This window comes from Salvelinus fontinalis, chromosome 2, assembly GCF_029448725.1.
Source record: "Salvelinus fontinalis isolate EN_2023a chromosome 2, ASM2944872v1, whole genome shotgun sequence".
In the NCBI taxonomy this organism is placed as follows: Eukaryota; Metazoa; Chordata; class Actinopteri; order Salmoniformes; family Salmonidae; genus Salvelinus; species Salvelinus fontinalis.
The window spans coordinates 95,482,878-95,508,879 of record NC_074666.1 but is presented as its reverse complement, the minus strand read 5'-3'; the positions used below and the strand labels follow the sequence as shown (position 1 = coordinate 95,508,879).

At 48.9% G+C, this 26,002-nt stretch overlaps 1 protein-coding gene across 1 annotated transcript in view; it reads right to left on the bottom strand.

The window, feature by feature from the left end:
- Positions 1-21,085, bottom strand: part of LOC129832448 (developmentally-regulated GTP-binding protein 2-like) — a 29,416-nt gene extending 8,331 nt beyond the window's left edge. Inside the window, exons 1-6 of the mRNA XM_055896524.1 lie at positions 20,987-21,085; positions 18,054-18,214; positions 14,719-14,808; positions 7,951-8,011; positions 6,487-6,577; positions 4,426-4,498 (exon numbers count right to left, since the gene is read on the bottom strand). Coding sequence (XP_055752499.1) covers positions 4,426-4,498; positions 6,487-6,577; positions 7,951-8,011; positions 14,719-14,808; positions 18,054-18,214; positions 20,987-21,050 — 540 coding nt within the window. The 5' untranslated portion in view covers positions 21,051-21,085. The remainder of the gene's footprint in view (positions 1-4,425; positions 4,499-6,486; positions 6,578-7,950; positions 8,012-14,718; positions 14,809-18,053; positions 18,215-20,986) is intronic.
- Positions 21,086-26,002: the final 4,917 nt, after the last annotated feature.

Here is a 26,002-nt window from a genome sequence, read left to right as displayed (position 1 = left end):
CTACCATCATACATACATACTAGCATCATACATACATACTAGCATCATACATACATACTACCATCATACATACATACTAGCATCATACATACATACTACCATCATACATACATACTAGCATCATACATACATACATACCAGCATCATACATACAGTGGGGCAAAAAGTATTTAGTCAGCCACCAATTGTGCAAGTTCTCCCACTTAATTAATTAAAATTAAATTCATTAAAAATCCTACAATGTGATTTTCTGGAATTTTTTTTCTCATTTTGTCTGTCATAGTTGAAGTGTACCTATGATGAAAATTACAGGCCTCTCTCATCTTTTTAAGTGGGAGAACTTACACAATTGGTGGCTGACTAAATACTTATTTGCCCCACTGTACATACATACTAGCATCATACATACATACATACTAGCATCATACATACACTATATGACCAACAGTATGTGGACACCTGCTTGTCCAACATCTCATTCCAAAATCATGGTCATTAATATGGAGTTGGTTCCCCCATTGCTGCTATAACAGCCTCCACTCTTCTGGGAAGGCTTTCCACTAGATGTTGGAACATTGCTGCAATAACAGCCTCCACTCTTCTGGGAAGGCTTTCCACTAGATGTTGGAACATTGCTGCTATAACGGCCTCCACTCTTCTGGGAAGGCTTTCCACTAGATGTTGGAACATTGCTGCTGTAACAGCCTCCACTCTTCTGGGAAGGCTTTCCACTAGATGTTGGAACATTGCTGCTATAACAGCCTCCACTCTTCTGGGAAGGCTTTCCACTAGATGTTGGAACATTGCTGCTATAACAGCCTCCACTCTTCTGGGAAGGCTTTCCACTAGATGTTGGAACATTGCTGCTGTAACAGCCTCCACTCTTCTGGGAAGGCTTTCCACTAGATGTTGGAACATTGCTGCTATAACAGCCTCCACTCTTCTGGGAAGGCTTTCCACTAGATGTTGGAACATTGCTGCTATAACAGCCTCCACTCTTCTGGGAAGGCTTTCCACTAGATGTTGGAACATTGCTGCTATAACAGCCTCCACTCTTCTGGGAAGGCTTTCCACTAGATGTTGGAACATTGCTGCTGTAACAGCCTCCACTCTTCTGGGAAGGCTTTCCACTAGATGTTGGAACATTGCTGCTATAACAGCCTCCACTCTTCTGGGAAGGCTTTCCACTAGATGTTGGAACATTGCTGCTGTAACAGCCCCCACTCTTCAGGGAAGGCTTTCCACTAGATGTTGGAACATTGCTGCTATAACAGCCTCCAGTCTTCTGGGAAGGCTTTCCACTAGATGTTGGAACATTGCTGCTATAACAGCCTCCACTCTTCTGGGAAGGCTTTCCACTAGATGTTGGAACATTGCTGCTATAACAGCCTCCAGTCTTCTGGGAAGGCTTTCCTCTAGATGTTGGAACATTGCTGCTATAACAGCCTCCAGTCTTCTGGGAAGGCTTTCCACTAGATGTTGGAACATTGCTGCTATAACAGCCTCCACTCTTCTGGGAAGGCTTTCCACTAGATGTTGGAACATTGCTGCTATAACAGCCTCCAGTCTTCTGGGAAGGCTTTCCACTAGATGTTGGAACATTGCTGCTATAACAGCCTCCACTCTTCAGGGAAGGCTTTCCACTAGATGTTGGAACATTGCTGCTATAACAGCCTCCACTCTTCAGGGAAGGCTTTCCACTAGATGTTGGAACATTGCTGCTATAACAGCCTCCACTCTTCTGGGAAGGCTTTCCACTAGATGTTGGAACATTGCTGCTATAACAGCCTCCACTCTTCTGGGAAGGCTTTCCACTAGATGTTGGAACATTGCTGCTATAACAGCCTCCACTCTTCTGGGAAGGCTTTCCACTAGATGTTGGAACATTGCTGCTATAACAGCCTCCACTCTTCTGGGAAGGCTTTCCACTAGATGTTGGAACATTGCTGCTATAACAGCCTCCACTCTTCTGGGAAGGCTTTCCACTAGATGTTGGAACATTGCTGCTATAACAGCCTCCACTCTTCTGGGAAGGCTTTCCACTAGATGTTGGAACATTGCTGCTATAACAGCCTCCACTCTTCTGGGAAGGCTTTCCACTAGATGTTGGAACATTGCTGCTATAACAGCCGCCACTCTTCAGGGAAGGCTTTCCACTAGATGTTGGAACATTGCTGTTATAACAGCCTCCACTCTTCTGGGAAGGCTTTCCACTAGATGTTGGAACATTGCTGCTATAACAACCTCCACTCTTCTGGGAAGGCTTTCCACTAGATGTTGGAACATTGCTGCTATAACAGCCTCCACTCTTCTGGGAAGGCTTTCCACTAGATGTTGGAATATTGCTGCTATAACAGCCTCCAGTCTTCTGGGAAGGCTTTCCACTAGATGTTGGAATATTGCTGCTATAACAGCCTCCACTCTTCTGGGAAGGCTTTCCACTAGATGTTGGAACATTGCTGCTATAACAGCCTCCAGTCTTCTGGGAAGGCTTTCCACTAGATGTTGGAACATTGCTGCTATAACAGCCTCCAGTCTTCTGGGAAGGCTTTCCACTAGATGTTGGAACATTGCTGCTATAACAACCTCCACTCTTCTGGGAAGGCTTTCCACTAGATGTTGGAACATTGCTGCTATAACAGCCTCCACTCTTCTGGGAAGGCTTTCCGCTAGATGTTGGAACATTGCTGCTATAACAGCCTCCACTCTTCTGGGAAGGCTTTCCACTAGATGTTGGAACATTGCTGCTATAACAGCCTCCAGTCTTCTGGGAAGGCTTTCCACTAGATGTTGGATCATTGCTGCGGGGACTTGCTTCCATTCAGCCACAAGAGCATTAGTGAGGTCGGGTACTGATGTTGGGTGATTAGGCCTGGCTCGCAGTCGGCGTTCCAATTCATCCCAAAGGTGTTCGATGGGGTTGAGGTCAGGGCTCTGTGCAGGCCAGTCAAGTTCTTCCACACAGATCGACAAACCGTTTCTGTATGGACCTCGCTATGTGCATGCTGAAACAGGAAAGGGCCTTCCCCAAACTGTTGCCACAAAGTTGTAAACACAGAATCGTCAAGAATGTCATTGTATGCTGTAGCGTTAAGATTTCCCTTCATTGGAACTAAGGGGCCCGAACCATGTAAAACAGACCCAGACCATTATTCCTCCTCCACCCAACTTTACAGTTGGCACTATGCATTGGGGCACGTAACGTTCTCCTAGCAACCACAAAAACCCAGATTCATCCGTCGGACTGCCAGATAGTGAAGTGTGATTCATCACTCCAGAGAACATGTTTCCACTGCTCCAGAGTCCAATGGCAGCGAGGTTCACACCACCCCAGCCGACGCTTGGCATTGCGCATGGTGATCTTAGGCTTGTGTGCGGCTGCTCAGCCATGGAAACCCATTTCATGAAGCTCCCAACGATGTTGCATCCATAGGCAGTTTGGAACTCGGTAAGAAACTTTTGCAACCGAGGAAAGATGATTTTTACGCGTTTCAGAACTCGCCGGTCCCGTTCTGTAAGCTTGTGCGGTCTACCACTTTGCGGCTGAGCCGTTGTTGCTCCTAGACGTTTCCACTTCATAATAACAGCACTTACAGTCGACCGGGGGACAGCTCTAGCAGGGCAGAAATTTGACACACTGACTTGTTGGTAAAGGTGGCATCCTATGACGGTGCCTTGTTGAAAGTCACTGAGCTCTTCAGTAAGGCCATTCTACTGCCGATGTTTGTCTATGGAGATTGCATGGCTGTGTGCTAGATTCTATCCACTTATCAGCAGCGGGTGTGGCTGAAAAAGAATCCACTCATTAGGAGGGTATCCATATACACACTACAGTCCCTGGTTCGAGTCCAGGCTGTATCACATCAATATACACATGGGTTCCCGAGTGGCGCAGCGGTCTGAGACACTGCATCTCAGTGCAAGAGGCGTCACTACAGTCCCTGGTTCGAGTCCAGGCTGTATCACATCCATATACACATGGGTTCCCGAGTGGCGCAGCGGTCTGAGACACTGCATCTCAGTGCAAGAGGCGTCACTACAGTCCCTGGTTCGAGTCCAGGCTGTATCACATCCATATACACATGGGTTCCCGAGTGGCGCAGCGGTCTGAGACACTGCATCTCAGTGCAAGAGGCGTCACTACAGTCCCTGGTTCGAGTCCAGGCTGTATCACATCCATATACACATGGGTTCCCGAGTGGCGCAGCGGTCTGAGACACTGCATCTCAGTGCAAGAGGCGTCACTACAGTCCCTGGTTCGAGTCCAGGCTGTATCACATCCGGCCGTGATTGGGAGTCCCATAGGGCGGCGCACAGCGTCGTCATGGTTTGGCCGGGGTAGCCGTCATTGTAATGAAGAATTTGTTCTTAAATGACTTGTTAAATAAAAGGTTAAATGTAAAATAATGTGATGTAGAAACTGACCTTAAAATAGATGTTGGGTTTGGAGCGGTTGAGTCTGATGCCGACGGACTCTAACTCTTTCTCCAGGAGTTTCCTGAGGAGACACAACACACTAACTAACTAACCAACCACACACAACTAACTAACCAACCACACTAACTAACTAACTAACTAACCAACCACACACAACTAACTAACTAACTAACTAACCAACCACACACAACTAACTAACCAACCACACTAACTAACCAACCACACACAACTAACTAACTAACCTGGGGAGACAGAACACACTAACTAACTGAACACACTAATTAACTAACTAACCTGGGGAGACAGAACACACTAACTAACTAACCTGAGGAGACAGAACACACTAACTAACTAACCTGAGGAGACAGAACACACTAACTAACTAACCAACCACACACAACTAACTAACTAACCTGAGGAGACACAACACACTAACTAACTGAACACACTAACTAACTAACTAACCTGGGGAGACAGAACACACTAACTAACTAACCAACCACACACAACTAACTAACCAACCACACTAACTAACTAACCAACCACACACAACTAACTAACTAACCTGGGGAGACAGAACACACTAACTAACTGAACACACTAATTAACTAACTAACCTGGGGAGACAGAACACACTAACTAACTAACCAACCACACTAACCAACCTGGGGAGACAGACAGAACACACTAACTAACCTGGGGAGACACAACACACTAACTAACTAACCAACCACACTAACCAACCTGGGGAGACAGACAGAACACACTAACTAACTAACCGAACACACTAACTAACCTGAGGAGACAGAACACACTAACTAACTAACTAACTAACCTGAGACAGAACACACTAACTAACTAACCTGAGACAGAACACACTAACTAACCTGAGACAGAACACACTAACTAACTAACTAACCTGAGACAGAACACACTAACTAACCTGAGACAGAACACACTAACTAACTAACTAACTAACCTGAGACAGAACACACTAACTAACTAACTAACCTGAGGAGACAGAACACACTAACTAACTAACCTGGGGAGACAGAACACACTAACTAACTAACCTGGGGAGACAGAACACACTAACTAACTAACCTGGGGAGACAGAACACACTAACTAACTAACCTGGGGAGACAGAACACACTAACTAACTAACCTGGGGAGACAGAACACACTAACTAACTAACCTGGGGAGAGAGACAGAACACACTAACTAACTAACTAACCTGAGGAGACAGACAGAACACACTAACTAACCTGGGGAGACACAACACACTAACTAACTAACCAACCACACTAACCAACCTGGGGAGACAGACAGAACACACTAACTAACTAACTAACCTGAGGAGACAGAACACACTAACTAACTAACTAACCTGAGGAGACAGAACACACTAACTAACCTGAGGAGACAGAACACACTAACTAACTAACCTGGGGAGACAGAACACAAACTAACTAACTAACCTGGGGAGACAGAACACAAACTAACTAACTAACCTGGGGAGACAGAACACACTAACTAACTAACCTGGGAAGACAGACAGAACACACTAACTAACTAACCTGGGAAGACAGAACACACTAACTAACTAACCTGGGGAGACACAACACACTAACTAACCTGAGGAGACAGAACACACTAACTAACTAACTAACCTGGGGAGACACAACACACTAACTAACTAACCTGAGGAGACAGAACACACTAACTAACTAACCTGAGGAGACAAAACACACTAACTAACTAACCTGGGGAGACAGAACACACTAACTAACCAGCTGGGACAGACAGAACCCACTAACTAACCAGCTGGGACAGACAGAACCCACTAACTAACCAGCTGGGACAGACAGAACCCACTAACTAACCAGCTGGGACAGACAGAACACACTAACTAACCAGCTGGGACAGACAGAACACACTAACTAACCAGCTGGGACAGACAGAACACACTAACTAACCAGCTGGGACAGACAGAACAGTACCTAACTAGTAACTAACTAGCTGCTAGTACTAAGAACAGAACACACACCTCTGTACGTCTCCCTTGGTGGCGTCCAGCATCATGATGACCACGTCTGCTGTCCTGGCAACAGCAATGACCTGCCGACCTCGACCCTTACCTACGAAACACACACAAAGGTCAGAGGTCACCCAATCACAACAATGAGTTAAAATCATCATCCAATCATAAAAGGCCTCTATATTAATAGCCCAGAGATAACACAGCGCTCTATATTAATAGCTCAGAGATAACACAGCGCTCTATATTAATAGCTGAGATAACAGTGCTCTATATTAATAGATCAGAGATAACACAGCGCTCTATATTAATAGCTGAGATAACAGTGCTCTATATTAATAGCTCAGAGATAACACAGTGCTCTATATTAATAGCCCAGAGATAACACAGTGCTCTATATTAATAGCTCAGAGATAACACAACTCTCTATATTAATAGCTCAGAGATAACACAGCGCTCTATATTAATAGCTCAGAGATAACACAGTGCTCTATATTAATAGCTCAGAGATAACACAGCGCTCTATATTAATAGCTCAGAGATAACACAGCGCTCTATATTAATAGCTCGGAGATAACACAGTGCTCTATATTAATAGCTCGGAGATAACACATCGCTCTATATTAATAGCTCAGAGATAACGCAGTGCTCTATATTAATAGCTCAGAGATAACACAACACTCTATATTAATAGCTCAGAGATAACACAGCGCTCTATATTAATAGCTCAGAGATAACACAGCGCTCTATATTAATAGCTCAGAGATAACACAGCGCTCTATATTAATAGCTCAGAGATAACACAGAGCTCTATATTAATAGCTCAGAGATAACACAGTGCTCTATATTAATAGCTCAGAGATAACACAGCGCTCTATATTAATAGCTCAGAGATAACACAGCGCTCTATATTAATAGCTCAGAGATAACACAGCGCTCTACATTAATAGCTCAGAGATAACACAGTGCTCTACATTAATAGCTCAGAGATAACACAGAGCTCTACATTAATAGCTCAGAGATAACACAGAGCTCTATATTAATAGCTCAGAGATAACACATCGCTCTATATTAATAGCTCAGAGATAACACAGCGCTCTATATTAATAGCTCAGAGATAACACAGCGCTCTATATTAATAGCTCAGAGATAACACAGCGATCTATATTAATAGCTCAGAGATAACACAGGGCTGAACGTGGCAGCAACCCCCTAACCCTCACGGTAACCCTAACCCTCACGGTAACCCTAACCCTCACGGTAACCCTAACCCTCACGGTAACCCTAACCCTCACGGTAACCCTAACCCTCACGGTAACCCTAACCCTCACGGTAACCCTAACCCTCCCGGTAACCCTAACCCTCACGGTAACCCCAACCCTCACGGTAACCCTAACGGTAACCCTAACCCTCACGGTAACCCTAACCCTCACGGTAACCCTAACCCTCACGGTAACCCTAACCATCACGTACCTTGGGAAGCTCCTTCTATGATTCCTGGCAGATCCAGAAGCTGGATGTTGGCTCCATTATACTGCAGGACAACAGGATGGGTTATTATACACTACTGTCAGCTGGATGTGGGCTCCATTATACTGCAGGACAACACGATGGGTTATTATACACTACTGTCAGCTGGATGTTGGCTCCATTATACTGCAGGACAACAGGATGGGTTATTATACACTACTGTCAGCTGGATGTTGGCTCCATTATACTGCAGGACAACAGGATGGGTTATTATACACTACTGTCAGCTGGATGTGGGCTCCATTATACTGCAGGACAACAGGATGGGTTATTATACACTACTGTCAGCTGGATGTGGGCTCCATTATACTGCAGGACAACAGGATGGGTTATTATACACTACTGTCAGCTGGATGTTGGCTCCATTATACTGCAGGACAACAGGATGGGTTATTATACACTACTGTCAGCTGGATGTGGGCTCCATTATACTGCAGGACAACAGGATGGGTTATTATACACTACTGTCAGCTGGATGTGGGCTCCATTATACTGCAGGACAACACGATGGGTTATTATACACTACTGTCAGCTGGATGTTGGCTCCATTATACTGCAGGACAACAGGATGGGTTATTATACACTACTGTCAGCTGGATGTGGGCTCCATTATACTGCAGGACAACAGGATGGGTTATTATACACTACTGTCAGCTGGATGTGGGCTCCATTATACTGCAGGACAACAGGATGGGTTATTATACACTACTGTCAGCTGGATGTTGGCTCCATTATACTGCAGGACAACAGGATGGGTTATTATACACTACTGTCAGCTGGATGTTGGCTCCATTATACTGCTGGACAACACGATGGGTTATTATACACTACTGTCAGCTGGATGTGGGCTCCATTATACTGCAGGACAACAGGATGGGTTATTATACACTACTGTCAGCTGGATGTTGGCTCCATTATACTGCAGGACAACAGGATGGGTTATTATACACTACTGTCAGCTGGATGTTGGCTCCATTATACTGCTGGACAACACGATGGGTTATTATACACTACTGTCAGCTGGATGTTGGCTCCATTATACTGCAGGACAACAGGATGGGTTATTATACACTACTGTCAGCTGGATGTTGGCTCCATTATACTGCAGGACAACAGGATGGGTTATTATACACTACTGTCAGCTGGATGTTGGCTCCATTATACTGCAGGACAACAGGATGGGTTATTATACACTACTGTCAGCTGGATGTTGGCTCCATTATACTGCAGGACAACAGGATGGGTTATTATACACTACTGTCAGCTGGATGTTGGCTCCATTATACTGCAGGACAACAGGATGGGTTATTATACACTACTGTCAGCTGGATGTTGGCTCCATTATACTGCAGGACAACAGGATGGGTTATTATACACTACTGTCAGCTGGATGTTGGCTCCATTATACTGCAGGACAACAGGATGGGTTATTATACACTACTGTCAGCTGGATGTGGGCTCCATTATACTGTGTGTGGCATGGGGTGGTGTGTGGTATATGGTATGGGCTGGTGTGTGGTATGGCGTGTGGCATGGGGTGGTGTGTGGTATGGTATAGTGTGTGGTATGGGGTGTGGTATGGGGTGGTGTGTGGTATATGGGGTGGTGTGTGGTATATGGGGTGGTGTGTGGTATATGGGGTGGTGTGTGGTATATGGGGTGGTGTGTGGTATGGGGTGGTGTGTGGTATATGGGGTGGTGTGTGGTATGGTGGTGTGTGGTATGGTGTGTGGTATGGTGTGTGGTATGGGGTGGTGTGTGGTATGGAGTGTGGCATGGGGTGGTGTGTTGTATGGGGTGGTGTGTGGTTTGGTGGTGTGTGGTTTGGGGTGGTGTGTGGTTTGGGGGTGGTGTGTGGTATGGGGTGGTGTGTGGGGTGGTGTGTGGTATGGGGTGTGGTATGGGGTGGTGTGTGGTATGGGGTGTGGTATGGGGTGGTGTGTGGTATGGAGTGGTGTGTGGTATGGGGTGGTGTGTGGTATGGGGTGTGGTATGGGGTGGTGTGTGGTATGGAGTGGTGTGTGGTATATGGGGTGGTGTGTGGTATGGGGTGGTGTGTGGTATGGGGTGGTGTGTGGTATATGGGGTGGTGTGTGGTATATGGGGTGGTGTGTGGTATGGGGTGGTGTGTGGTATGGGGTGGTGTGTGGTATATGGGGTGGTGTGTGGTATGGGGTGGTGTGTGGTATGGGGTGGTGTGTGGTATGGGGTGGTGTGTGGTATATGGGGTGGTGTGTGGTATGGGGTGTGGTATGGGGTGGTGTGTGGTATGGGGTGGTGTGTGGTATGGTGTGTGGTATGGTATAGTGTGTGGTATGGTATAGTGTGTGGTATGGGGTGGTGTATGGTATGGGGTGGTGTGTGGTATGGGGTGGTGTGTGGTATGGGGTGGTGTGTGGTATGGGGTGGTGTGTGGTATGGTGTGTGGTATGGTATAGTGTGTGGTATGGTGTGTGGTATGGGGTGGTGTGGTATGGTGTGTGGTATGGGGTGGTGTGTGGTATGGTGTGTGGTATGGGGTGGTGTGTGGTATGGGGTGGTGTGTGGTATGGGGTAGTGTGTGGTATGGGGTAGTGTGTGGTATGGGGTAGTGTGTGGTATGGGGTAGTGTGTGGTATGGGGTAGTGTGTGGTATGGGGTGGTGTGTGGTATGGGGTAGTGTGTGGTATGGGGTAGTGTGTGGTATGGGGTAGTGTGTGGTATGGGGTGGTGTGTGGTATGGGGTGGTGTGTGGTATGAGGGTGGTGTGTGGTATGGGGTGGTGTGTGGTGGTGTGTGGTATGGGGTGGTGTGTGGTATGGGGGTGGTGTGTGGTATGGGGTGGGGTGGTATGGGGGTGGTGTGTGGTATGGGGTGGTGTGTGCTATGGGGTGGTGTGTGCTATGGGGTGTGGTATGGGGTGGTGTGTGGTATGGGGTGGTGTGTGGTATGGGGTGGTGTGTGCTATGGGGTGGTGTGTGGTATGGGGTGGTGTGTGGTATGGGGTGGTGTGTGGTATGGGGTGGTGTGTGGTATGGGGTGGTGTGTGCTATGGGGTGTGGTATGGGGTGGTGTGTGCTATGGGGTGGTGTGTGGTATGGGGTGGTGTGTGGTATGGGGTGGTGTGTGGTATGGGGTGGTGTGTGTTATGGGGTGGGTTGTGGTATGGGGTGGTGTGTGCTATGGGGTGTGGTATGGGGTGGTGTGTGGTATGGGGTGGTGTGTGGTATGGGGTATATGGTGTGGTGTGGTGTGTGGTGTATATGTACCTCTATAACTCCAGGGATACAGGTCAGGGTGGTGTGTGGTATGGTGTGTGGTATGGGGTGGTGTGTGGTATGGTGTGGTGTGATATGGTTCGGTGTGTGGTATGGGATGGTGTGTGGTACGGGGTGTGTGGTACGGGGTGTATGGTGTGGATGTACCTCTATAACTCCAGGGATACAGGTCAGGGTGGTGTGTGGTATGGTGTGTGGTATGGGGTGGTGTGTGGTATGGTGTGGTATGGTACGGTGTGTGGTGTGGGGTGGTGTGTGGTATGGGGTGTGTGGTACGGGGTGTGTGGTACGGGGTGTATGGTGTGGATGTACCTCTATAACTCCAGGGATACAGGTCAGGGTGGTGTGTGGTACGGGGTGGTGTGTGGTATGGGATGGTGTGTGGTATGGGGTGGTGTGTGGTATGGGGTATATGGTGTGGTGTATATGTACCTCTATAACTCCAGGGATACAGGTCAGGGTGGTGTGTGGTATGGTATGGGGTGGTGTGTGGTATGGTGTGGTGTGGTATGGTACGGTGTGTGGTGTGGGGTGGTGTGTGGTATGGGGTGTGTGGTACGGGGTGTATGGTGTGCATGTACCTCTATAACTCCAGGGATACAGGTCAGGGTGGTGTGTGGTATGTGGTGGTGTGTGGTATGGGGTGGTGTATGGGGTGGTGTGTGGTATGGGGTGGTGTGTGGTATATGGTGTGTGGTATGGTATGGTGTGTGGTATGGGGTGTATGGTATGGATGTACCTCTATAACTCCAGGGATACAGGTCAGGGTGGTGTGTGGTATATGGTGTGTGGTGTGGGGTGGTGTGTGGTACGGGGTGTATGGTGTGGATGTACCTCTATAACTCCAGGGATACAGGTCAGGGTGGTGTGTGGTATGGGGTGGTGTGTGTGGTATGGTGTGGTGTGTGGTATGGGGTGGTGTGTGGTACGGGGTGTATGGTGTGGATGTACCTCTATAACTCCAGGGATACAGGTCAGGGTGGTGTGTGGTACGGGGTGGTGTGTGGTATGGGATGGTGTGTGGTATGGGGTGGTGTGTGGTATGGGGTATATGGTGTGGTGTATATGTACCTCTATAACTCCAGGGATACAGGTCAGGGTGGTGTGTGGTATGGTATGGGGTGGTGTGTGGTATGGTGTGGTGTGGTATGGTACGGTGTGTGGTATGGGGTGTGTGGTACGGGGTGTATGGTGTGGATGTACCTCTATAACTCCAGGGATACAGGTCAGGGTGGTGTGTGGTATGTGGTGGTGTGTGGTATGGGGTGGTGTATGGGGTGGTGTGTGGTATGGGGTGGTGTGTGGTATGGGGTGTATGGTGTGGATGTACCTCTATAACTCAAGGGATACAGGTCAGGGTGGTGTGTGGTACGGGGTGGTGTGTGGTATGGGATGGTGTGTGGTATGGGGTGGTGTGTGGTATGGGGTATATGGTGTGGTGTATATGTACCTCTATAACTCCAGGGATACAGGTCAGGGTGGTGTGTGGTATGGTATGGGGTGGTGTGTGGTATGGTGTGGTGTGGTATGGTACGGTGTGTGGTGTGGGGTGGTGTGTGGTATGGGGTGTGTGGTACGGGGTGTATGGTGTGCATGTACCTCTATAACTCCAGGGATACAGGTCAGGGTGGTGTGTGGTATGTGGTGGTGTGTGGTATGGGGTGGTGTATGGGGTGGTGTGTGGTATGGGGTGGTGTGTGGTATATGGTGTGTGGTATGGTATGGTGTGTGGTATGGGGTGTATGGTATGGATGTACCTCTATAACTCCAGGGATACAGGTCAGGGTGGTGTGTGGTATATGGTGTGTGGTGTGGGGTGGTGTGTGGTACGGGGTGTATGGTGTGGATGTACCTCTATAACTCCAGGGATACAGGTCAGGGTGGTGTGTGGTATGGGGTGGTGTGTGTGGTATGGTGTGGTGTGTGGTATGGGGTGGTGTGTGGTACGGGGTGTATGGTGTGGATGTACCTCTATAACTCCAGGGATACAGGTCAGGGTGGTGTGTGGTACGGGGTGGTGTGTGGTATGGGATGGTGTGTGGTATGGGGTGGTGTGTGGTATGGGGTATATGGTGTGGTGTATATGTACCTCTATAACTCCAGGGATACAGGTCAGGGTGGTGTGTGGTATGGTATGGGGTGGTGTGTGGTATGGTGTGGTGTGGTATGGTACGGTGTGTGGTATGGGGTGTGTGGTACGGGGTGTATGGTGTGGATGTACCTCTATAACTCCAGGGATACAGGTCAGGGTGGTGTGTGGTATGTGGTGGTGTGTGGTATGGGGTGGTGTATGGGGTGGTGTGTGGTATGGGGTGGTGTGTGGTATGGGGTGTATGGTATGGATGTACCTCTATAACTCCAGGGATACAGGTCAGGGTGGTGTGTGGTATATGGTGTGTGGTGTGGGGTGGTGTGTGGTATGGGGTGGTGTGTGTGGTATGGTGTGGTGTGTGGTATGGGGTGTGTGGTACGGGGTGTGTGGTATGGTATGGGGTGGTGTGGATGTACCTCTATAACTCCAGGGATACAGGTCAGGGTGGTGTGTGGTATGGGGTGTGGTATGGGGTGGTGTGTGGTATGGGGTGGTATATGGTGTGGTGTATATGTACCTCTATAACTCCAGGGATACAGGTCAGGGTGGTGTGTGGTATGGGGTGTGGTATGGGGTGGTGTGTGGTATGGGGTGGTATATGGTGTGGTGTATATGTACCTCTATAACTCCAGGGATACAGGTCAGGGTGGTGTGTGGTATGGGGTATATGGTGTGTGGTATGGTGTGTGTGGTGTGGATGTACCTCTATAACTCCAGGGATGCAGGTCAGGGTGGTGTGTGGTATGGGGTATATGGTGTGTGGTATGGTGTGTGTGGTGTGGATGTACCTCTATAACTCCAGGGATATAGGTCAGGGTGGTGTGTGGTATGGGGTATATGGTGTGTGGTATGGTGTGTGTGGTGTGGATGTACCTCTATAACTCCAGGGATGCAGGTCAGGGTGGTGTGTGGTATGGGGTGTGTGGTGTGGATGTACCTCTATAACTCCAGGGATGCAGGTCAGGGTGGTGTGTGGTATGGGGTATATGGTGTGTGGTATGGTGTGTGTGGTGTGGATGTACCTCTATAACTCCAGGGATGCAGGTCAGGGTGGTGTGTGGTATGGGGTATATGGTGTGTGGTATGGTGTGTGTGGTGTGGATGTACCTCTATAACTCCAGGGATATAGGTCAGGGTGGTGTGTGGTATGGGGTATATGGTGTGTGGTATGGTGTGTGTGGTGTGGATGTACCTCTATAACTCCAGGGATATAGGTCAGGGTGGTGTGTGGTATGGGGTATATGGTGTGTGGTATGGTGTGTGTGGTGTGGATGTACCTCTATAACTCCAGGGATATAGGTCAGGGTGGTGTGTGGTATGGGGTATATGGTGTGTGGTATGGTGTGTGTGGTGTGGATGTACCTCTATAACTCCAGGGATGCAGGTCAGGGTGGTGAACTCGTAGGAAGCTGCTTCACTGGCTGTTGCTGTCATCAGACTGAGGAAGGTGGACTAGAGGACAGAGACAGAGACACGAGTTAACACACAGGACTAGAGGACAGAGACACGAGTTAACATTTACATTTTACATTTAAGTCATTTAGCAGACGCTCTTATCCAGAGCGACTTACAAATTGGTGCATTCACCTTATGATATCCAGTGGAACAGCCACTTTACAATAGTGCATCTAAATCTTTTAAGGGGGGGGGGGGTGAGAAGGATTACTTTATCCTATCCTAGGTATTCCTTAAAGAGGTGGGGTTTCAGGTGTCTCCGGAAGGTGGTGATTGACTCACAGGACTAGAGGACAGAGACAGACACGAGTTAACACACAGGACTAGAGGACAGAGACACGAGTTAACACACAGGACTAGAGGACAGAGACAGAGACACGAGTTAACACACAGGACTAGAGGACAGAGACACGAGTTAACACACAGGACTAGAGGACAGAGACACGAGTTAACACACAGGACTAGAGGACAGAGACATGGGTTAACACACAGGACTAGAGGACAGAGACACGGGTTAACACACAGGACTAGAGGACAGAGACAGAGACACGAGTTAACACACAGGACTAGAGGACAGAGACACGGGTTAACACACAGGACTAGAGGACAGAGACACGGGTTAACACACAGGACTAGAGGACAGAGACAGAGACACGAGTTAACACACAGGACTAGAGGACAGAGACATGGGTTAACACACAGGACTAGAGGACAGGGACATGGGTTAACACACAGGACTAGAGACAGACACGGGTTAACACACAGGACTAGAGGACAGAGACATGGGTTAACACACAGGACTAGAGGACAGAGACATGGGTTAACACACAGGACTAGAGGACAGAGACAGAGACACGAGTTAAAACACAGGACTAGAGAAGAGAGACACGAGTTAACACACAGGACTAGAGGACAGGGACATGGGTTAACACGCAGGACTAGAGGACAGGGACATGGGTTAACACACAGGACTAGAGGACAGAGACACGAGTTAACACACAGGACTAGAGGACAGAGACACGAGTTAACACACAGGACTAGAGGACAGAGACATGGGTTAACACACAGGACTAGAGGACAGAGACATGGGTTAACACACAGGACTAGAGGACAGAGACAGAGACACGGGTTAACACACAGGACTAGAGGACAGAGACAGAGACATGGGTTAACACACAGGACTAGAGGACAGAGACATGGGTTAACACACAGGACTAGAGGACAGAGACACGAGTTAACATACAGGACTAGAGGACAGAGACATGGGTTAACACACAGGACTAGAGGACAGAGACATGGGTTAACACACATGACTAGAGGACAGAGACAGAGACACGAGTTAAAACACAGGACTAGAGAAGAGAGACACGAGTTAACACACAGGACTAGAGGACAGAGACATGGGTTAACACACAGGACTAGAGGACAGGGACATGGGTTAACACGCAGGACTAGAGGACAGGGACATGGGTTAACACACAGGACTAGAGGACAGAGACACGAGTTAACATACAGGACTAGAGGACAGAGACACGGGTTAACACACAGGACTAGAGGACAGGATGTGAGCAGTCTGTTTCCTGTCTGACCCACCTAGAGGACAGGATGTGAGCAGTCTGTTTCCTGTCTGACCCACCTAGAGGACAGGATGTGAGCAGTCTGTTTCCTGTCTGACCCACCTAGAGGACAGGATGTGAGCAGTCTGTTTCCTGTCTGACCCACCTAGAGGACAGGATGTGAGCAGTCTGTTTCCTGTCTGACCCACCTAGAGGACAGGATGTGAGCAGTCTGTTTCCTGTCTGACCCACCTAGAGGACAGGATGTGAGCAGTGTGAGTGTGTGAGTGTGACAGAGACACGAGTTAACACACAGGACTAGAGGACAGAGACAGAGACACGAGTTAACACACAGGACTAGAGGACAGAGACACGGGTTAACACACAGGACTAGAGGACAGAGACAGAGACACGAGTTAACACACAGGACTAGAGGACAGAGACACGAGTTAACACACAGGACTAGAGGACAGAGACACGGGTTAACACACAGGACTAGAGGACAGAGACACGGGTTAACACACAGGACTAGAGGACAGAGACAGAGACACGAGTTAACACACAGGACTAGAGGACAGAGACACGGGTTAACACACAGGACTAGAGGACAGAGACACGGGTTAACACACAGGACTAGAGGACAGAGACAGAGACACGAGTTAACACACAGGACTAGAGGACAGAGACATGGGTTAACACACAGGACTAGAGGACAGGGACATGGGTTAACACACAGGACTAGAGACAGACACGGGTTAACACACAGGACTAGAGGACAGAGACATGGGTTAACACACAGGACTAGAGGACAGAGACATGGGTTAACACACAGGACTAGAGGACAGAGACACGGGTTAACACACAGGACTAGAGGACAGAGACATGGGTTAACACACAGGACTAGAGGACAGAGACATGGGTTAACACACAGGACTAGAGGACAGGGACATGGGTTAACACGCAGGACTAGAGGACAGGGACATGGGTTAACACACAGGACTAGAGACAGACACGGGTTAACACACAGGACTAGAGGACAGAGACATGGGTTAACACACAGGACTAGAGGACAGGGACATGGGTTAACACACAGGACTAGAGGACAGAGACATGAGTTAACACACAGGACTAGAGGACAGAGACATGGGTTAACACACAGGACTAGAGGACAGAGACATGGGTTAACACACAGGACTAGAGGACAGAGACAGAGACACGAGTTAAAACACAGGACTAGAGGACAGAGACACGAGTTAACATACAGGACTAGAGGACAGAGACACGGGTTAACACACAGGACTAGAGGACAGGATGTGAGCAGTCTGTTTCCTGTCTGACCCACCTAGAGGACAGGATGTGAGCAGTCTGTTTCCTGTCTGACCCACCTAGAGGACAGGATGTGAGCAGTCTGTTTCCTGTCTGACCCACCTAGAGGACAGGATGTGAGCAGTCTGTTTCCTGTCTGACCCACCTAGAGGACAGGATGTGAGCAGTCTGTTTCCTGTCTGACCCACCTAGAGGACAGGATGTGAGCAGTCTGTTTCCTGTCTGACCCACCTAGAGGACAGGATGTGAGCAGTCTGTTTCCTGTCTGACCCACCTAGAGGACAGGATGTGAGCAGTCTGTTTCCTGTCTGACCCACCTAGAGGACAGGATGTGAGCAGTCTGTTTCCTGTCTGACCCACCTTTCCGACGGAGGGGAAGCCAATCAGAGCGACACGTGCGTCTCCAGACTTCATGACATCGAAGCCCTCTCCTTTGGCTCCTGCGGTCTTGGAAGGTTCCAGCAGCTGGGCGCGGTACTTCGCTAGCTTAGCCTTCAACAGGCCCAGATGGTACTCCGTGGCTACACACACAGGGGGAATACTGGGACTTAGCTAGCTTAGCCTTCAACAGGCCCAGATGGTACTCCGTGGCTACACACACAGGGGGAATACTGGGACTTAGCTAGCTTAGCCTTCAGCAGGCCCAGATGGTACTCCGTGGCTACACACACAGGGGGAATACTGGGACTTAGCTAGCTTAGCCTTCAGCAGGCCCAGATGGTACTCCGTGGCTACACACACAGGGGGAATACTGGGACTTAGCTAGCTTAGCCTTCAGCAGGCCCAGATGGTACTCCGTGGCTACACACACAGGGGGAATACTGGGACTTAGCTAGCTTAGCCTTCAACAGGCCCAGATGGTACTCCGTGGCTACACACACAGGGGGAATACTGGGACTTAGCTAGCTTAGCCTTCAGCAGGCCCAGATGGTACTCCGTGGCTACACACACAGGGGGAATACTGGGACTTAGCTAGCTTAGCCTTCAGCAGGCCCAGTTGGTACTCCGTGGATACACACACAGGGGGAACATTAGGTTGGTTCAACAACGTATCCTTTCTCAGCTACTGGCTAACAACAGCAAGGTAGAGAAGAGACCAGGCAGTCAGCCTGCTAATTAGTGTTCACAGAGACCAGGCAGTCAGCCTGCTAATTAGTGTTCACAGAGACCAGGCAGTCAGCCTGCTAATTAGTGTTCACAGAGACCAGGCAGTCAGCCCACTAATTAGTGTTCACAGAGACCAGGCAGTCAGCCTGCTAATTAGTGTTCACAGAGAACCAGGCAGTCAGCCCACTAATTAGTGTTCACAGAGACCAGGCAGTCAGCCTGCTAATTAGTGTTCACAGAGACCAGGCAGTCAGCCCACGAATTAGTGTTCACAGAGACCAGGCAGTCAGCCTGCTAATTAGTGTTCACAGAGACCAGGCAGTCAGCCCACTAATTAGTGTTCACGGAGACCAGGCAGTCAGCCTGCTAATTAGTGTTCACAGAGACCAGGCAGTCAGCCCACTAATTAGTGTTCACAGAGAACCAGGCAGTCAGCCTGCTAATTAGTGTTCACAGAGACCAGGCAGTCAGCCTGCTAATTAGTGTTCACAGAGACCAGGCAGTCAGCCCACTAATTAGTGTTCACAGAGACCAGGCAGTCAGCCCGCTAATTAGTGTTCACAGAGACCAGGCAGTCAGCCCGCTAATTAGTGTTCACAGAGAACCAGGCAGTCAGCCCGCTAATTAGTGTTCACAGAGACCAGGCAGTCAGCCTGCTAATTAGTGTTCACAGAGACCAGGCAGTCAGCCCGCTAATTAGTGTTCACAGAGACCAGGCAGTCAGCCTGCTAATTAGTGTTCACAGAGACCAGGCAGTCAGCCTGCTAATTAGTGTTCACAGAGAACCAGGCAGTCAGCCTGCTAATTAGTGTTCACAGAGACCAGGCAGTCAGCCTGCTAATTAGTGTTCACAGAGAACCAGGCAGTCAGCCTGCTAATTAGTGTTCACAGACAACCAGGCAGTCAGCCTGCTAATTAGTGTTCACAGAGACCAGGCAGTCAGCCTGCTAATTAGTGTTCACAGAGAACCAGGCAGTCAGCCTGCTAATTAGTGTTCACAGAGACCAGGCAGTCAGGCCAATAAGAGGTCTCTTCACAGTCCCCAAGTCCAGATCAGACTATGGGAGGTGCACAGTACTACATAGAGCCATGACTACATGGAACTCTATTCCACAGCAGGTAACTGATGCAGCAGGAGAATCAGATTTAAAAACAGGTTAAAGTACACCTTATGGAGCAGCGGGGACTGTGAAGAGACACACACAGACACCTGCATACACACATAACATACATACACACTATTCACACACGTACACATGGATGTAGTGTTGTAGATATGTGGTAGTGGAGTAGGGGCCTGAGGGCAAACACACCGTGTGTTGTAGATATGTAGGGGCCTGAGGGCAAACACACCGTGTGTTGTAGATATGTAGGGGCCTGAGGGCAAACACATAGTGTGTTGTAGATATGTAGGGGCCTGAGGGCAAACACATAGTGTGTTGTAGATATGTAGGGGCCTGAGGGCAAACACATAGTGTGTTGTAGATATGTAGGGGCCTGAGGGCAAACACATAGTGTGTTGTAGATATGTAGGGGCCTGAGGGCAAACACATAGTGTGTTGTAGATATGTAGGGGCCTGAGGGCAAACACACCGTGTGTTGTAGATATGTAGGGGCCTGAGGGCAAACACACCGTGTGTTGTAGATATGTAGGGGCCTGAGGGCAAACACATAGTGTGTTGTAGATATGTAGGGGCCTGAGGGCAAACACATAGTGTGTTGTAGATATGTAGGGGCCTGAGGGCAAACACATAGTGTGTTGTAGATATGTAGGGGCCTGAGGGCAAACACATAGTGTGTTGTAGATATGTAGGGGCCTGAGGGCAAACACATAGTGTGTTGTAGATATGTAGGGGCCTGAGGGCAAACACATAGTGTGTTGTAGATATGTAGGGGCCTGAGGGCAAACACATAGTGTGTTGTAGATATGTAGGGGCCTGAGGGCAAACACATAGTGTGTTGTGAATTCTGCAATGAAAGTATTGTAATGTTTTTTAAATTGTGTAACTGCTTAATTTAGCTGGACCCCAGGAAGAGTAGCTGAGCTAATGGGGATCCATAAAAAATAAAAATACACAAATTCGTGCTGACACTCTCACTGTGACATAAGTTGATATAAATGTCCTGAGTAAGAGTAACTGGCTAGCTAACCAGCCGGCCACTCTCAGCACACCTCTCTGTCTTACCTTTGTTTTTCTGTGTTCGAGAGATCTCTCTCTCTATCTCTCCTATCTTCTCCAGGATACCCATGTTGTCACAGCGGGCAGGTTACACTTCTAGTCTGGTTACTGTCTGGAGAAACAGACATAACAGACTGGTTACTGCCTGGAGAAACAGACACATCAGACTGGTTACTGCCTGGAGAAACAGACACAACAGACTGGTTACTGCCTGGAGAGAGACAGACACACACAACAGACTGGTTACTGCCTGGAGAAACAGACACACATCAGACTGGTTACTGTCTGGAGAAACAGACACACAACAGACTGGTTACTGCCTGGAGAAACAGACACATCAGACTGGTTACTGCCTGGAGAGAGACAGACACACACATCAGACTGGTTACTGTCTGGAGAGACACACTACATCAGACTGGTTACTGTCTGGAGAGAGACAGACACACACATCAGACTGGTTACTGTCTGGAGAGACACACTACATCAGACTGGTTACTGTCTGGAGAGAGACAGACACACACATCAGACTGGTTACTGTCTGGAGAGACACACTACATCAGACTGGTTACTGTCTGGAGAGAGACAGACACACAACAGACTGGTTACTGCCTGGAGAGAGACAGACACACACAACAGACTGGTTACTGCCTGGAGAGACAGACACACACAACAGACTGGTTACTGCCTGGAGAGAGACAGACACACTACATCAGACTGGTTACTGCCTGGAGAGAGACAGACACACACAGCAGACTGGTTACTGCCTGGAGAGAGACAGACACACACAACAGACTGGTTACTGTCTGGAGAGAGACAGACACACACAACAGACTGGTTACTGTCTGGAGAGAGACAGACACACACAACAGACTGGTTACTGTCTGGAGAGAGACAGACACACTACATCAGACTGGTTACTGTCTGGAGAGAGACAGACACACACATCAGACTGGTTACTGCCTGGAGAGAGACAGACACACACATCAGACTGGTTACTGCCTGGAGAAACAGACACATCAGACTGGTTACTGCCTGGAGAGAGACAGACACACACATCAGACTGGTTACTGCCTGGAGAAACAGACACATCAGACTGGTTACTGCCTGGAGAGAGACAGACACACTACATCAGACTGGTTACTGCCTGGAGAGAGACAGACATCAGACTGGTTACTGCCTGGAGAGAGACAGACACACACATCAGACTGGTTACTGCCTGGAGAGAGACAGACATCAGACTGGTTACTGCCTGGAGAGAGACAGACACACACAACAGACTGGTTACTGTCTGGAGAGAGACAGACACACACAACAGACTGGTTACTGTCTGGAGAGAGACAGACACACACAACAGACTGGTTACTGCCGGGAGAAACAGACACATCAGACTGGTTACTGCCTGGAGAGAGACAGACACACACAACAGACTGGTTACTGTCTGGAGAGAGACAGACACACACAACAGACTGGTTACTGTCTGGAGAGAGACACACAACAGACTGGTTACTGTCTGGAGAAACAGACACATCAGACTGGTTACTGCCTGGAGAGAGACAGACACACACAACAGACTGGTTACTGCCTGGAGAGAGACAGACACACACATCAGACTGGTTACTGCCTGGAGAAACAGACACATCAGACTGGTTACTGCCTGGAGAGAGACAGACACACACAACAGACTGGTTACTGCCTGGAGAGAGACAGACACACAACAGACTGGTTACTGTCTGGAGAGAGACAGACACACACATCAGACTGGTTACTGTCTGGAGAGAGACAGACACACTACATCAGACTGGTTACTGCCTGGAGAGAGACACACACACTACATCAGACTGGTTACTGTCTGGAGAGAGACACACACACTACATCAGACTGGTTACTGCCTGGAGAAACAGACACATCAGACTGGTTACTGTCTGGAGAGAGACAGACACACACAACAGACTGGTTACTGCCTGGAGAGAGACACACACACTACATCAGACTGGTTACTGCCTGGAGAAACAGACACATCAGACTGGTTACTGTCTGGAGAGAGACAGACACACACAACAGACTGGTTACTGTCTGGAGAGAGACAGACACACACAACAGACTGGTTACTGTCTGGAGAGAGACAGACACACACAACAGACTGGTTACTGCCTGGAGAGACACACATCAGACTGGTTACTGTCTGGAGAGAGACAGACACATCAGACTGGTTACTGTCTGGAGAGAGACAGACACATCAGACTGGTTACTGTCTGGAGAGAGACAGACACACACAACAGACTGGTTACTGCCTGGAGAGAGACAGACACACACACAACAGACTGGTTACTGCCTGGAGAGAGACAGACACACACAACAGACTGGTTACTGCCTGGAGAGAGACAGACACACACACAACAGACTGGTTACTGCCTGGAGAGAGACAGACACACACAACAGACTGGTTACTGCCTGGAGAGAGACAGACACACACACAACAGACTGGTTACTGCCTGGAGAGAGACAGACACACACACAACAGACTGGTTACTGCCTGGAGAGAGACAGACACACACACAACAGACTGGTTACTGCCTGGAGAGAGACAGACACACACACAACAGACTGGTTACTGCCTGGAGAGAGACAGACACACACACAACAGACTGGTTACTGCCTGGAGAGACACACACATCAGACTGGTTACTGCCTGGAGAGAGACAGACACACACAACAGACTGGTTACTGCCTGGAGAGAGACAGACACACACAACAGACTGGTTACTGCCTGGAGAGAGACAGACACACACACAACAGACTGGTTACTGTCTGGAGAGAGACACACACACATCAGACTGGTTACTGCCTGGAGAGAGACACACATCAGACTGGTTACTGCCTGGAGAGAGACAGACACACACAACAGACTGGTTACTGCCTGGAGAGAGACAGACACACACAACAGACTGGTTACTGTCTGGAGAGAGACAGACACACACAACAGACTGGTTACTGCCTGGAGAGAGACAGACACACACATCAGACTGGTTACTGCCTGGAGAGAGACAGACACACACAACAGACTGGTTACTGCCTGGAGAGAGACAGACACACACATCAGACTGGTTACTGCCTGGAGAGAGACAGACACACACATCAGACTGGTTACTGCCTGGAGAGAGACAGACACACTACAACAGACTGGTTACTGCCTGGAGAGAGACAGACACAATACATCAGACTGGTTACTGCCTGGAGAGAGACAGACACACACACAACAGACTGGTTACTGCCTGGAGAGAGACACACACACAACAGACTGGTTACTGCCTGGAGAAACAGACACACACAACAGACTGGTTACTGTCTGGAGAGACACACACACAACAGACTGGTTACTGTCTGGAGAGAGACAGACACACACAACAGACTGGTTACTGCCTGGAGAGAGACAGACACACTACATCAGACTGGTTACTGTCTGGAGAGAGACACACAACAGACTGGTTACTGTCTGGAGAGAGACAGACACAATACATCAGACTGGTTACTGCCTGGAGAGAGACAGACACACTACATCAGACTGGTTACTGTCTGGAGAGAGACAGACACACTACATCAGACTGGTTACTGCCTGGAGAGAGACAGACACACACAACAGACTGGTTACTGCCTGGAGAGAGACAGACACAATACATCAGACTGGTTACTGCCTGGAGAGAGACAGACACACTACATCAGACTGGTTACTGTCTGGAGAGAGACAGACACACTACATCAGACTGGTTACTGCCTGGAGAGAGACAGACACACTACATCAGACTGGTTACTGTCTGGAGAGAGACAGACACACTACATCAGACTGGTTACTGCCTGGAGAGAGACAGACACACACAACAGACTGGTTACTGCCTGGAGAGAGACAGACACAATACATCAGACTGGTTACTGCCTGGAGAGAGACAGACACACATCAGACTGGTTACTGCCTGGAGAGAGACACACATCAGACTGGTTACTGCCTGGAGAGAGACAGACACACTACATCAGACTGGTTACTGTCTGGAGAGAGACAGACACACTACATCAGACTGGTTACTGCCTGGAGAGAGACAGACACACACAACAGACTGGTTACTGCCTGGAGAGAGACAGACACACACAACAGACTGGTTACTGCCTGGAGAGAGACAGACACACTACATCAGACTGGTTACTGCCTGGAGAGAGACAGACACACTACATCAGACTGGTTACTGCCTGGAGAGAGACACACATCAGACTGGTTACTGTCTGGAGAGAGACAGACACACACAACAGACTGGTTACTGCCTGGAGAGAGACAGACACACACAACAGACTGGTTACTGCCTGGAGAGAGACAGACACACACAACAGACTGGTTACTGCCTGGAGAGAGACAGACACACTACATCAGACTGGTTACTGCCTGGAGAGAGACAGACACACACAGCAGACTGGTTACTGCCTGGAGAGAGACAGACACACACAACAGACTGGTTACTGTCTGGAGAGAGACAGACACACACAACAGACTGGTTACTGCCTGGAGAGACACACAACAGACTGGTTACTGCCTGGAGAGAGACAGACACACTACATCAGACTGGTTACTGTCTGGAGAGAGACAGACACACACATCAGACTGGTTACTGTCTGGAGAGAGACAGACACACACAACAGACTGGTTACTGCCGGGAGAGAGACAGACACACACATCAGACTGGTTACTGCCTGGAGAGAGACAGACACACATCAGACTGGTTACTGCCTGGAGAGAGACAGACACACTACATCAGACTGGTTACTGCCTGGAGAGAGACAGACACAATACATCAGACTGGTTACTGTCTGGAGAGAGACAGACACACATCAGACTGGTTACTGCCTGGAGAGAGACAGACACACATCAGACTGGTTACTGCCTGGAGAGAGACAGACACAATACATCAGACTGGTTACTGTCTGGAGAGAGACAGACATAATACATCAGACTGGTTACTGCCTGGAGAGAGACAGACA